Genomic DNA, 14,550 nt, shown 5'->3' on the forward strand with positions numbered 1-14,550 from the left:
TGAGATCCAATCCTGAGGATATGGATCCGATGGCATTCCCATCACAATACGTTCTGCATGCATTTGCAAGGTGTAAATGGGCTTAAGCTCCAAAACACTGGCTCTTCCTATAATGCAACATCTTTCATTAGACCCTCCCTTCCTGTTAAAACCCACATCTTTTAAACTCCACACCCCAAGTTTATGAGCTCAAGCTGAGATAACCTCAATGACATCATCAGTTCAGAATAAATGCTACAGCTGTTTTTACAGACTAAGTTGAACTGCCTGCGAAGGGTAAGCTGGACTCGATGTGTGCACTCCTGTCTGCCACAATGTCTTTTTTGATACTACTAGAAATTTTTAAATCCTATATAATGCGGCTTTAAGATTTGGGTTTATGGTAACATTAGAATAAAATGTATATATGGTATATGTTAAGAGTAGATCATATTTTACTTTTTGCTCTAAGAACATTATCGGCCTCCTGAGTTGAGCTCTGTTATCTTTAAGTTCTCCACCTCCCACCAGTAACTAATGAACTATCTGTCAGGCTTCTTCGGTGTGAGACTGGGAGGCCTTTCACTGCTGTGACAATTAAGATAAATCAACTGGAAGGCTACGGAGCAGACTAACTCTCAAACATAATGGCAGACATGCTCCACATCTGTTCACAGCTCAACACACAGGGCTGCCGGAAACTGGATCCTCGATGACATATCAGGGCATATGTTCCCTAAGCAGAGGAGGCCAAAGACCAACACAAGGGTTGATCTCATCATGTGGGTAAAATCTGCCTGAGTGTCTCTGATGTCAGTCCATTTCATGTGACATTTCCTGAGATGAAAATGACATTAAAATCCATTAATAGGACTTTGTTTGATGTATCCTCCTATGCTGTCACTCACTGTGGTGAAAAGTGACATATTAAGGTGGAAACTGAATGGATGAGTGCTGTATCCAGTGTGTGAAATTAAGTGGAAAAGTAATAACCTCTCTGTTGAGAAAAAAGGAGAATAACAGAAATGACAGGCCAGACGTTTTCTATGAAGCTCATTTTGAAGTTTGCTTTAGATCGCAACAATGGGAAAGAAGAAAAACTCACTTTTTTCTCTCAAGGGATTCAGTTCAGTGTATGATGCCTATATGTGCATGAATGTGTGTGTGTGTGTGTGTGTGTGTGTGTGTGTGTGTGTGTGTGTGTGTGTGTGAGAGAGAGAGAGAGAGAGAGAGACTGTAAGGTTCTTGTGTATCCCAATAAACCCCATAAGGCACAAAGCTCAGCCATGTGACCCTCAGCTCCTTTGAAATCTATCAGCCAGTCAAAGCACTTCTGTCACCAGCCCTCTACACATTCCATAAGAGAGGAATTCATGGTGGTCCCTGACACTATCTCTCCACCTCTCACGCTCTGTCTGTGCTAAAAACAACCACGGGGAAGAAAAATATGAAACAGAATAAGGCAGAAATGTAGCCTAATAATTTAGTGCTTCTAAAAATGTGACTGTGATCTGATTATGCAGTTAAAGGAGACATAACACTGACTGTCACCACTGTTCATGCAAAAACAGATGGATGTTGGTAAAAATAGAGGAGTAAAAATGGAATAGTCATTTGAAGTAAAAAAGACGTGATGTTTTGACAGGTTTGTTTCACTGAGGGGTGGAAGGAAAAGAGGATGGTGGTACGCTTAATTAAAGCTGCACACACATACAAAACAGCGATGTTAAAATGAACATTTTATGTAAAAATACATCTCGTTTTCTTTGCTTTGGTGTAAACTATCAAACACTGGACAGGCTGGTGTAAAGGAATAAACATGTCTATCTTTTAACTGTCAATATCCAGTGCTGGCTAGGGTAGCTTAGGAATGTGAAATTATGTCCAGCAAAGTCTGGCCTGACAAACAGCTCTGTGATATATTCTATTAAATTAAAATTACTGGGACTATTGATACAGTGTACGGGATGTTATCTTATCGCTTTCAGTTTCAGGTTTGGATGGCAACATGGACGAGAGGTGAGTACTCTATACTGGCTCTACAAAGGCTGTAGAAACTGACAGAATGACCTCCTTCCACTTCTTGTGCAATTAACGAGTGCACAAATGAAAAGATGTGGAAAAATGAGTGTCTGGAAAAGAAGGATTTTGCTTCGTACCAGAATGGAGTAAACACAAGGACCTTGTGCTCCTCATAAGTTTGCCTGGAGATGTATACATTGGTCAAAAGCAAAATATCCCAACAACCATTGGGCATATTGCCATGTACTGTAATTTGCTAGGAATAGTGTTGATACCCTGAAGTTGAATTTTGAATGATAAATATTCCTGATTTAAATGACCCCTTGACTTTCATTTAGCACCATCATCTGGTCAACATTTCCCCTTGAAAATTAAGTCGAACATGTCCTCTCCAGTCCACCATGTTTTATCCACCAAATGTTTTCGGCCATCTCACCTTCATCACAGTGGTGTCTGATGCATCATGTGACTGAAATCATTGTAAATACCATACATCCAAAACATCATAATCATCATCTTCTTCAAAAATGCCATGGTACATACAAAATATCATTACTCTTAGTTGATGCAAATATTGCAAGAGGAATATCGATGACCATAAATACAGAACATAACATTACAATCATCTTTTCACACTATTCTTTAGCAAAGACACTCTTTCATCTTAACCTGTAAATGAGTAAAATTGTTAAATTCCATATAAGCAAACAAATTCTGTATTATTTCAACCACAACGTTCAGACTGATCAGTGTATTCAAATCACTTCCATTTCTTAACATTTATGAATAACCCTAATTAATTTCAAACCATCAAAACAAAATGTCCAACTGTTCTATAGCATTCCTTTTACTTGAAAACAAAATGAATCCAGTTGACTATAAAAATGGCTCCAAGTCTAATTCCTCATTTAACACTCAGACTTAATTTGCCCAATTTAGAAATATAAAATGCCTTCTTAATGAGCAATTTTTCCAAACCTCCCCCTCTCTTTGACAAACATACCTCCTTAATTCTCATATATTTAAGGGAAAAGGCTGATTAATTTCCATGAAATGTGCTACAAATGGATAGATCTTTTTTTTTGCATGTTATGATACTTTTATGCTGTGCTATTCTTTGTTTGAGTTCTCTTGATGTTTTTCCAATATATCCTTTTCCACAAGGACGTGTTAATAAATGAATGTGTTGTATAAAATTGCTGGTCTGATTTGTTTTTCCAAGATATCTAGTTGTGTGGTTACATAGTGTGTTAGCCCCAAATTTATAATTTCCACCTGGAACAGGTGTGATTACAGTTTGGACAGATTTTCTATTTTTGGTTGGACATTAAGAATAAGATGTGATGTGTTTTGAAGAACTTGCACTGAAGCTCCCACTGGTCTTCACCTCGCTGTGTGTGTGTTCTCAAAGTAGGAAATTGTTGCAACATTGTCCCTTGAACAACACTTTGTTTAATGACCTATTCTTGCATCTAGCTTTACCACTAAGTCTCTTGTACACAGGAAATGGACAGATTGTTTTGACCTTCCACTTCAGACACACTTTCCCTCTAGTGTCCAAATCAAAACAAAATGTCAATTCAGATAATTGTCATTGAATTGTTATAATCTAATATGAAGCTTAGCATAACATTTGTTGAGTACATTCAGGCTCTGAGGGGGATTTTAATGACCTAGTGGTCTTTCCTCTGGACCATTCTCAGAACACTTAAGTGTCAGGTGTCTTCACTCGGTGTTAACGAGTGGTCATATACTGTAACAGGTTTTACTCTAGTGTCAGCCAGCTCGCTGATCAAGACCATGAGATTCACTTGAAAGTTCAGAAAAAGCTATTAAGTGACCCTTTAAGTTGAGATTTTTTGTTGCATATATGTTTCCCAAGGTCAAGAACGAACTTCCATGGTCAAGTAAAAAATACGTTTTTGTTTTGTTTTTTTCTATCTGGCTATCCAAGACTTCTGCACTGTGGGTGTAATGGCTGCTACACTTTTGTTCTTGTTAACAGTTTGTCTGAGTTACTCAGGCACAGAAGTCAGTCTTCCTTATGGCACAGTTTGGTGCTGGGCCAGGTGGGATGCATGACTTGCCCTTGTCTCACTTCACCAAGATATGCAAACTTAGTGGAGGGAGACTGTCCCACCCACCCTCTCATAATGGCCCAAAGATGTAAGTAATATAATAATTCAGAGAGGAACTTAATGTTAGAGTACTCCATGCAAATTTGGACTGAACAGTGTCAAACCTAACAAGTATTTGATGTAATTGGAAGCCGTCTATAATTTATGTGTATCAGGATGTGAGTGATATTACATTGTAAATGCATTAGTGCCGTAAGAGGTAAAAAAAAAGAAGAGGAGGAAAACAGAGCAAAGCCTACTTGAGAAGCATGGGGCTGCTGCTGACCTTTTCAACTTGTGTGCTTTTACATGTTGCTGCCTAATTGATGAGACTGATCGCAACGTACACGAACAGCATAAATGACCATGCTGGAAGAAAAATTGTCTACAACAAGGCAGACACAGACAGCAAAAAAGATGCAGCAAAAGGAAGAAAACATCATTTAAAAGCATTTGCAATTACCATAAAAAGTGTTGAATTTGAGGTAGTTTGGATATTTGGCCTGAAAACGCAGTATGTCTTTTTGAGGCAGAATGATTTAATTCCCACTGGGCCCAAAGATGTCTTCTTTCAAATTAATTGCTCAGAACTACAAGACTAAAATTATTACATGTCTGAAGCAGAGAATTTATAATGAAAATGGTACTGCTGGCTGTTTGGGTTTGTTTATTCAAAGCCGATGGTTAATTTTCTAGTTAGAATGCGATGGTGGGTGTGCAATTACTGAGATGTGATTAAGAGAGGCTTTTCCTTCAGTTGTTGTAAATGATTCTGCATATGTGACCACAATGAAAAAGATTTATTAGCAATACAGGGAAAAATAAACAGTTAGTCTTTCTTTTGAGAAGATTGCACCTGCTGGGTGTATTATGTGCCATGTACCATAATTTACTCAATTTGAGTACTGAGGCTCATGGGGAATACTATCATTACTAAAACACAAAGCCCTGTTTATGCACACTTTTACTTTTAAAAAATGAAATGTACTTTTAAGTTTTGTTCATTTAAACTGCTGAATTTTTGAGCAAAATAAATGAAGTTCAGTTCAACTGAATGAACTGTGTTAATTTATAGTCCGGTTAGCGAGCAAGCTAGCTAGCTTGCCAACTGTCATGCTTTAAGGCACAGGTTAACTGATAGTTAGCCACATAGCTAGCTAGGAGAGCTACTGTGACTGACTAGCGCTAGCTGGTTACTGGCTGGCTTTTTTGTGTTAGCAGCAGTATTAGCGGTTACAAGAAAACACTAATTAAAAATTCAAAACTCAGACCAGTATGCGGAGGTAACTTAACTGAAGCCAGTAAAATTAAAGCTGTGTGTGTCTGGGTATGAATGTACTTTTTGAATTTGTGAGGGGGACATAAGATATTATGGAGTGTGTTCTAGCAGATTTTTAACAAGCGATTTAACCTTTATTTAACTTCCCTGTAAAAAACAAAAACAATAGTTTCATTACTATTGGACCCTATACATCAGGGCTTCTCAAAGGCAGACTGTACAGCAAGTCAATCTGGACCCAGCCAATACCTTGTGTTCTGAATACAATACGTTATTTCTATTTTGAAATAAATTTTCTATTGATCAATAAATTGCAGACGATGATAAAGATGATGATGACACTGACTGGCCAATCATCTCAGTCGCGCTGAAAAAATATTCAAACTTAATAAAGTGACATATTAACAGTCCTACAGCAAAAATTATGACAGCTCAGCCTGGCTCAAAATCTCAGCCATATCCTTATTGGTTGGTGTGAAATGCATTTTGTTATATGTTGGGCCGCGAAGGATCCATTTACTGCATACATGAGAGCAGGTATACATCACTTCCCTGTCGTCGGAACAACCATGCCCTCTTTCGGGTGAAAACAAGCGCTGTAAAAGTGCCGGCTGGAAAATCCTGTAGCAACATGTCTAAAAGCTGCTGCATCGCATTTTTCACATCAAACAATTAAAAAAAAAGATTTCCTTTACTTCCCCAAAGAGCAAGGACAGTAAAAAAAAAGATCTGTGGCTTCAGGCCATCTGCAGAGATTATGAAAATGGTAAATTATGGGATACGTCTATGGCAAACTCTTCATCACAGGTTAGTTAATGGTTTTAAATTCAACAGTTATAATGTTAAAAGTCAAAGTAGTGAATGCTGATGCTGCATTGAAAGAGCCTGTCAAATGTCAATGTTAGCCTGTAAAAGCTAGCTCGCTAGCATTGGCTGCAGCAAGCTGGCTTTTCCCCTGGTTTGTTGAAACATAGTTATCGAGTAAAACAGCTTCCCCTGCCTGCTCCCTGAAGTGATTGCATGTCATGATTATAATCATAATAATCCAAATTAAAAGTGTGTCTAAATGCTGCATTAACCTCTGCCCAGATGAAGTTGTGACCTGACGTGCCGCCATAAGCATATTGTCTCATTAACAGTTGCCAGTTGTCAGATCTACTAGTTACTTTAGCTGAGAAATTAGTGATTACACTCATCAACCCTTATTTATTTAATTTTTTTCTATATAACGACGCTGATCATTGATCGCCAATGACATAACGTAATTGTTTGCCTGACTGGTCATAGAATTTGGGCTCCTAATAACTAAAAAGCAATATGGTTTTCTTATTTTATGCTATTAAATTGTCAAAGACTGCAGAATTTGCATTTACCGCCAGTCAAATTAGAGACTGACTGTTTTCACCAAAAAGGGGCGGGGCCATGACGCAAGGGCAAAGTACCCAGATGTGCTGCTCTCATCTATCCTCCAAATTCAGGCTAAGAAGGCCACATTTCTCAGCCACACTTGAAGGAGCCTTTAAAATGGGACAGCCTTGTTTGCACCGCTGTGACGCATTCAGTCTTGAAATGCAGCCTTTGAATGATGTGGCCCCTGAATTAAGACACAGCGACAGTGTAGCTGAAGATCATTCGCAGTGATCCTGTCCCCAGATAAATGTGATTTTAATGTGGTTTATTTCCCTTGTTGTTGTCGTCATGGTGACGTCAACTGCTGGAGAAACTTGTGTGTTGTTCCTGCTGAGTTCACGCATTAACGTTACACCGGAGAATTTTCCATCAGCTCCTAAATCACAGATACAGAACGTGGCTCACTTTCTCTAGTACACAATTTCTACACCTAGTGTAAAGGTAGGTGTAAGCAGAGTTGGACTGGCCAGAAGTTGACCGGTTGCTCCCTGCTATACATTACGTGTATATAGGATCTGGTGGGCAGTAAAAACAGACCCAAGTGCATTCTGACTTTTTTCAGAATTTCCTTTGTAAATCTTAATATTGTAATAGTAAACTTTCTTCTTGTATCTTTTCACTTTCTTGTCCTTTCCTGCGATTATTTCACAGTATTGTCAAGAAGTACAAGTGCAATTTCATGAAAGTAGAGTGAAATCAAATCAACCAGCTGCTGGTTGGTTGTAAGGAAAACATGCAGATTTGGGTCACTATGACATCCTTTTGAGAGTCACAACTATAAGATACATTAATTCCTTACAACACATACTGTAAGAGATTGAAATACAGTGTCACCTAACATGACACTGAGTGCAGTTCTTCACCTGGATGTCCTTGTAGTTTTCCCTGAGGTCCATCAGACGATGATAGGCCTTGATGGCTTCAGCAAAGTCCCCAATGTCAGTGCTCACGGTGATGAAGTTCTCCCAGATCTGCCAGTGTTCGTAATTACACTTCAGGGCTTCCTGCAGGGTGTGGAAGGCTTTGTTTCTGTCAGTGACGGCAGCAGGACGAGACAGAAAGAAAGAAAAGAGTTATCAGGGAATGAACACACAAAAATAAGAGATTTAATGTGTTAAATCCATTAACAGCAGTTACAGTAATATTCACTTCAACATTTGGTGAAGGGGTGATGCAATGCTGCTGCCGGTAAAAAAATTGCTTCTGCTGAATTGACAGTGGTGCTAACCAGGTATTAATAGAAGCTTCCCTGCTTTGCTTTTCAATTTCAGGCCTGAAAGCACATGAGTCTGAACAAAGGCTCAGAGACACTCAGGATTCACTGGATATCTCAGTACTCTGAGAGCCTTCTTCGCTAGGAACAAACACAGCACAAGAGGCCATGTCTCTGTGAACATCATCATGTCTTTCCACAGACCAGAGCCATAAAGAGCCCAGACTTTGTCCCATACATACCTGTGATTTAGAATCTTCATCAGATTTATCTGCTGGTTGACCCGACACAGTCCTCTCTTACATGTAACATTTCTGTCCATCATTTATTTTTTGCCTTTTGCTTGTGTTCAGTGTGTTTCTTTATGCTGTGTATGTACAGCCAAATTGGTGAATGCGTTTCTCAGTTTGGTTGTTTCATTTATCTGCAGCATTTTTTCTTTTTAAAAGCATATATGTTGTCCAAGTGTTGAGGGTGTTTTCTTTCATTTGCTTGTGTTTTGTCCAGTTGTAGTTTTCCTACGTTGCAGCACAAATAATTCTCTTGCCCAGTGAAAGTTTTGCAGCAAAAAAAGAGATACAAAAACACTCCTTAATGCAAGTATCTTAATCAGCCAATCATGTCAATCAACTAATCAAAGGCATGCAGACATGGACAAGAAGTTCAGTTTGGTGTTCATAAATTTAGTGGTGGTGGTTTGAGTCATAAACAATGCTTTAGATATTCATGGCCCTGACTTTTCTGCTTGCTCTACCTCAGATCAAATGTTGATCCATGATCTTGTAAATTAATGAGGGGATTTGCTGTGGATATTTCTTGGTTCATGGTCGATACACACACAGTCTTACTCCCAATACAAACAAGTAAACACATACTTCACCAAGAACATTTTCAATGCACACAACAATCTCCAGGATAACACTTGTACTCACTTCTTGCGGAGGCGTATGTAGGCTGAGGAGAGATTGTTCCAAGCTTCTGCATTCTGAAAGCAGGAGGAGGGAAAAGAGGGAAAAAAAAGAGAAAGGCAGAGGGAAGAAGCGGGAGGGAGATAATAAGGAAGAGATGTAGAGAATAATAATAGAACATACAGAAGAATGGCAGAGAAAACGCTATATTCCAAGTATCCACACAATCATGTGCAGAAGCTGTCACAGGGTGCCTATTCAAGACTTCACCAAACACGTGGATTCTGCTGCGTTCTGTGTGTTTGGTTCTGTGTTCTAAAGTCAAGATATTTTGACTGGAGAGAGAGAGAGTGTGTGTGTGTGTGTGTGTGTGTGTGTGTGAGAGAGAGAGAGAGAGACTTAAGTCACTTGCAGGGACACAAACCAGACTTAAGACTAGCTGATTGGGGACACCTTGAGCAACAGGGGACAAAAGCTGTGTCCCCATTTGGTAAAGTGCTGATTTTTGGGTCAGCAGTCAAGGTTAGGTTAAAGGTTAGGTTTAGACAAGTAGTGGTTATAGTTAGGGTATGTCTATAGGAAATTAATGTATGTCTTTGTAAATACCCCAAAAGTGACTTAAGTAAACCTGTGTGTGTGTGTGTATGTGAAAACAACTGTGAATGAAGGACCAGGTGTGTTAAAGTGAGAGATTGATGGGATGTCATTTTCTCAGTGCACTCACTGCTTTTTATTTTTCCATGTTATGATGAGGCTGGAGAAATTTTGTTTTAGGTGTGTGTGTGTGTGTGTATGTAGGTACTTACGTCTGGCTCTAGTCCCACACACCTCTGGAAAGCCTTGGCAGCTCCCTCATAGCCCTCCAGGGCAAAGTAGGCACAACCCAGAGAAAACCACACTCCAAGCTGTACATACACACACAAACACACACACACACACACGCAACACAACACAAATGGGGGCGGAACAGTAAAAGTGAATCCAAGTATTAAATCTATGCAGAGATATTTCCAAAAAAATCCAAAGGATGTTTGTTAGTAAAAGTAACAGATGATTTAAATTGAACCAGACTAAGAGTCTACAACCATGCTACCCTGAGATACAAGCCTCCATGAGACTGTTAGCTAAATGCTAATGTCAGCATGCTAACATGCACACAGTAACAATGGCAATATGCTGATATATAGAAGGTATAATGTTTCACCATCTGAGTTTACAATTTAGCATGTTAACTATTCCTAATGTGCACTAAAAAAGGTCCATAATCTTCTTATTATTCCCAAGCTATTCCCTGGGAAAAACTATGTCATTTGATCCTACTTACAGAGAAAATGGAGAAAGTGTTCAGTTGGTACAATTCTAATTAATTAATTTCGATGAATTAAAGCAAGAAGGCCTCAGGGGAGACACAGAGTCGGATTAAAATCATTTCATAAGTGTTCAGTAACTGATCAAATTGTGGTACAACAATCTTCACCGGTCCTTAAATTCTGACAGAGTTTTGAAAAATCAAGTATCCACAGTCTCTCTACAAAAAACAGAACATTATGAACACCACCTGTACCCTGGCATTCCATGCATCAAGTGAATCCTAACGCCAACATTGTCCGTGCTTTGCTTGTACCTGCATGGCGTTGATTTTGAGTGACTGCTCAAAGCAGTCGACACACTGCTGGAACTCCTTCTTGCGGAGGTGAAGCAGGGCTTTGGAGCGCATGGCTCTGGCACTGCGTCGGCCCGACAGCTCCCATGCCCGGTCGTAATACTGATGGTCCCTCAAGATGTCTCCCAGCAGGCAGTACATACTGGGTGTCTCCTTCTTCTCCAGCTCCCTGCGAACAATCTCTTCGGCCTGTGCAGAGGATGGCAGAAAGGATGGGGAGATGGAGAAGGAAGGACACGGTTATTGCAAGGGTAAAGTTAAGGAAGGAAAGAAGTGAGGGATGAAGGGAAAGATGTAAAGGGTTGTAGGGCAATGTTGGGGATGTAGCAGTGACAGAGTAAACAAAGTGAAACAGGTGATAAGTACAAGAAGAACATGAACAAAAAAGAAAGAATAATGCAGTCATGAGTAGAAAATGAGGTGTAAAAACACAATAGTGGGGATTTGGTAACAGAGTTTGACAGAAAAACAGAAAAATTAAGGTAGGGATTATGTTACAAGTGACGTGACTATCAAATCACCTGTGGACATTTGCACTCGTTGCACTCACCATGTCACTACATGCTTTGGATTGCTCTTGGACGAGCTGGGGCTCACACTGTTGTGAGGGGGGAATAATGAACAGATTGTTTTCTCTCTCCAAATCCCTGTATCTTGATTTAGATTGTGAAGTGAGCCAGTCTAACCACTGCAAGGCTGAGGGCCTCTGAGGCCTGACAGAGCCTTAGTTTCACTGCATTCCTCTGCTGAATCCTACTGTCAGGGGGCTGACTCTGGGCCAAGAATCTACCCCGCCTAGAAACAAGAAACCCCATCATTCTTATCTAAACTACACATCTCTGAACAGGTTGTACCAGATACAGCATTCTGCAATTAAAGATAATACGAAGCTTTGATTACACCCTGTACCCTGAACATAATTGACCATACAATGTCACGTTCTTGTGACTTTGATATAAAAATATCAGGGCACTCCCTTTGTATCTGGAATTCAAACTACTGTTCAAACATGGGAAAAAAAAGATACACATGTTTGTATATTCAATCTGTCCAAGTTCATAGTGTTTAACTCTCAATGTCAACTGGATGCTGCTGTGTTATGTTCTGGCTCCGTTACAGCTGCAGACATGATCAGCTGATATCGGCCAGTGTGTCAATGTCCACAGAAGCTTGTTTCTCAGTTCATCTATTTTTATGCGACTATTCTATTTTATCCAGAGCAGCACCCATTCCTAAGTGAAACTGACTAGTGAATGTATGTAAATGTCTGTTTTTACTGTCAATTGCCTTGAATTTTATATCCAGTGATGCATATCATTAGTGATTGACTTGGTGTGCATACAACAAAACTCTTTCTGATTTATGTCACTTCTTTGAAGAAATCTGAAGTAGCAGAAGGAATGCTACTGTCCAGTTTTCCTGCTAATAAATACTTCACAAAACAAAGATACTGCACAAAATGAAGATGAAACAAAGAAGCATCCTGCTAACAGTAATTCAAAAGAGTAAAGTCCAACCAAGTATCTGTTTCCCACATCGATCATAAATGACCTGCAAAAGGGTATTCAATATACTTGTAAAACAAAGAAATCTATTGGCATAAAAAGCTTGCAGTGGATATTCTAATCAAGACCACGTCTCGTAGCCATTGTGCAAGCGATAAGTGCTACAGCTGCATCCAGTGGACACAGATAACATTGCAGAAGAAGAGCAGTAAGTCTAGTCCAGAAAAGAGGAGCAGTGTTGGACGGAGACCAAACCACTCCAGACAAATGGATTGCCTTGTTATTTTGGACCCCAGTGACTACGTAACATGGACTATTGGCTAGAACTACCACAGCACATGATTTAAGACAAGAGGGGAGCAGGAGACTTTCATTATTAGCCAAAAGCACCTGGATAATCAAATTGGAGAGATAAAGCAGGCTGTAATTGAATAACAGATGCCTGGCAGCCTGCAGGAGTTCCACTGACGGCTCTGGACAGACAGAAGGGGTTAGACATTCAGGTCAGAGACCAGCCGCCACACACACACACACGTCTGTACACATGCAGAGTGTGTTTGTATGCAAACACAAGTAGCTGTGAGCAACATGTTTACTGGCCTATAAGAACACTGCATACTGTATTCTCTGAGCTGTGTCTGTAGGTCCTCACGCCAGTACATTCACCGATCACTTTATTAGGAACACCTGTGCAATCTAATGCAATCCAGTACAACAACTCTGCAACAAATTCTTCATTTATGAAACTTATACATTTTCAGTTTTTGTTGGCATTGTCAGAAAGGTGATATTTCTACTTTATGTTATTGAGGTCATAGTGAGTGGTGGTGTACTGGAGTACTGGCATTATATCGAATGGTGTTCGTAATATTTTGTCCACTCCATTAACATATATGAGGGAGGCAAAATAATAGGAACACTTTTCAATATAATGCACTCCAGTAAACCACCACCCACTACGACCTCATTAATAAACAAAGTAGAATAATCACCTTTCTGACAATGTCAACAAAAACTGAAAATATATAAGCTTCGTAAATGTAGAGGGTGTTCCTAAAAAAGTGGCCAGTGAGTGTATATTACATATGGATGTTGATAAAGATAAATACAATATAATGCAATAAAAAATACATTTGGACAGTTGCAGTCTGCACAGTGGAGATGCAAGTAAATAAAAGCATTAGTCATGGAGTTGGATGGTTATTTAGCAAGTGCCAAATCACAAACAATTGTTTGTAACAGACATTAGACAATAGATATCTCAAGGATACTCCATGGAATAATGATGTTACAGGTTCACGTACATCATATTAGCAAAAAGTGTCTGTAACAATAGTCAGGTAGACTGTGGCATCTAAATGATGCTTATGATGCTGTTTGTAGCAAATTCTGAGCCTTCCATCTGTGCGTTACAGCACAAATTGAGAATTGTTGGAACAGGAAATGTTTTTTTAATCTTTTACTGTCCAGTTTTAGTGAGCCTGTGCCCACTGTACAATCACTTTCCTGTTCTTAGCTTAGGAGTGAAACATTTAGAGATGTTCTTCTGCAAAGCACTGTTGTAAGACAAGGTTATTGGAGTTACTTTTTCCTTCCAGTCAGCTCGAACCAGTCTGGCTATTCTCCCTCTCTTCCTTCATTAGCACATTTCTTGTTTGTTTATAAAATTTTGAAAATTTCTGATGATTGGTGTGAACATCAGCTGAACTTTTTGACCACGACTCTATGGGTGCTTTTTGTTACGCTACCTCTGTCCTCTCTCCTCCTTGACCCAAAAACTGATATCCCTCCGCCATTATGGAGGATCTTCTAATCCCTTAAATAAACCTGGAGGAGAGAGGAGGCTCCTGTAGGAGGTTAGAGCGAGGAACCACAGGTGTATCCTACGCGGAAGTTTTTTATCAGACGGCAACACCCCTTTTTATTGATTGGTAAGCTGATCTGACGGGACAGTTAACAGTCAGGCTGTTGTTGTAATACAGCAGATCAGGAAAACTACCTGTGGAACAGGAATAAAAGCACCAATGGCAGCTGATCATATTTATTCATAAAATGAAAATTGTCAAATCATGAATCAATCATAACACTTTTGTTACTTTGTTTTTTTTCCTTAATAAGCCAAAAGGCTTTCCTCTTTTCTGTTTCAGTACGTCTCTGCTCCTTCAGGAAAATATGATGTCACACAGCTGCATGTCTCCTGTAAAATCCTCCAGAGCCTGAAAAGCACATCAGACTTTCACAAACTAAATAAGCAACATTTTATTTACCTAGACATATTCTGCAGGCTGCAACTGTTTCTATTGTTCCTTTATGTTGGCTCTGTTCTTTCAGTAATTACATATTTAAATTGTCTATTTGTGATTTAATCTGCGACAGCCAGACGCTGCTATAGATCTATAATCAAATGATAAAACTTGGAGCAGTTATCAGGTGTGGTCCTTCCAGCTATCAATA

The 14,550-nt window shown here is 39.4% G+C and overlaps 1 protein-coding gene across 2 annotated transcripts in view; it reads right to left on the reverse strand.

Moving 5' to 3' along the window:
* Window positions 1-14,550, reverse strand: part of ttc27 (tetratricopeptide repeat domain 27) — a 103,717-nt gene that overhangs the window by 9,704 nt on the left and 79,463 nt on the right. For both annotated transcript variants that reach the window (XM_042432846.1, XM_042432845.1), the window contains exons 13-16: window positions 10,553-10,780; window positions 9,735-9,833; window positions 8,953-9,005; window positions 7,671-7,836 (exon numbers count right to left, since the gene is read on the reverse strand). In XM_042432846.1, coding sequence (XP_042288780.1) covers window positions 7,671-7,836; window positions 8,953-9,005; window positions 9,735-9,833; window positions 10,553-10,780 — 546 coding nt within the window. The remainder of the gene's footprint in view (window positions 1-7,670; window positions 7,837-8,952; window positions 9,006-9,734; window positions 9,834-10,552; window positions 10,781-14,550) is intronic.

This window comes from Thunnus maccoyii, chromosome 14 (assembly GCF_910596095.1).
Source record: "Thunnus maccoyii chromosome 14, fThuMac1.1, whole genome shotgun sequence".
Lineage (NCBI taxonomy): Eukaryota > Metazoa > Chordata > Actinopteri > Scombriformes > Scombridae > Thunnus > Thunnus maccoyii.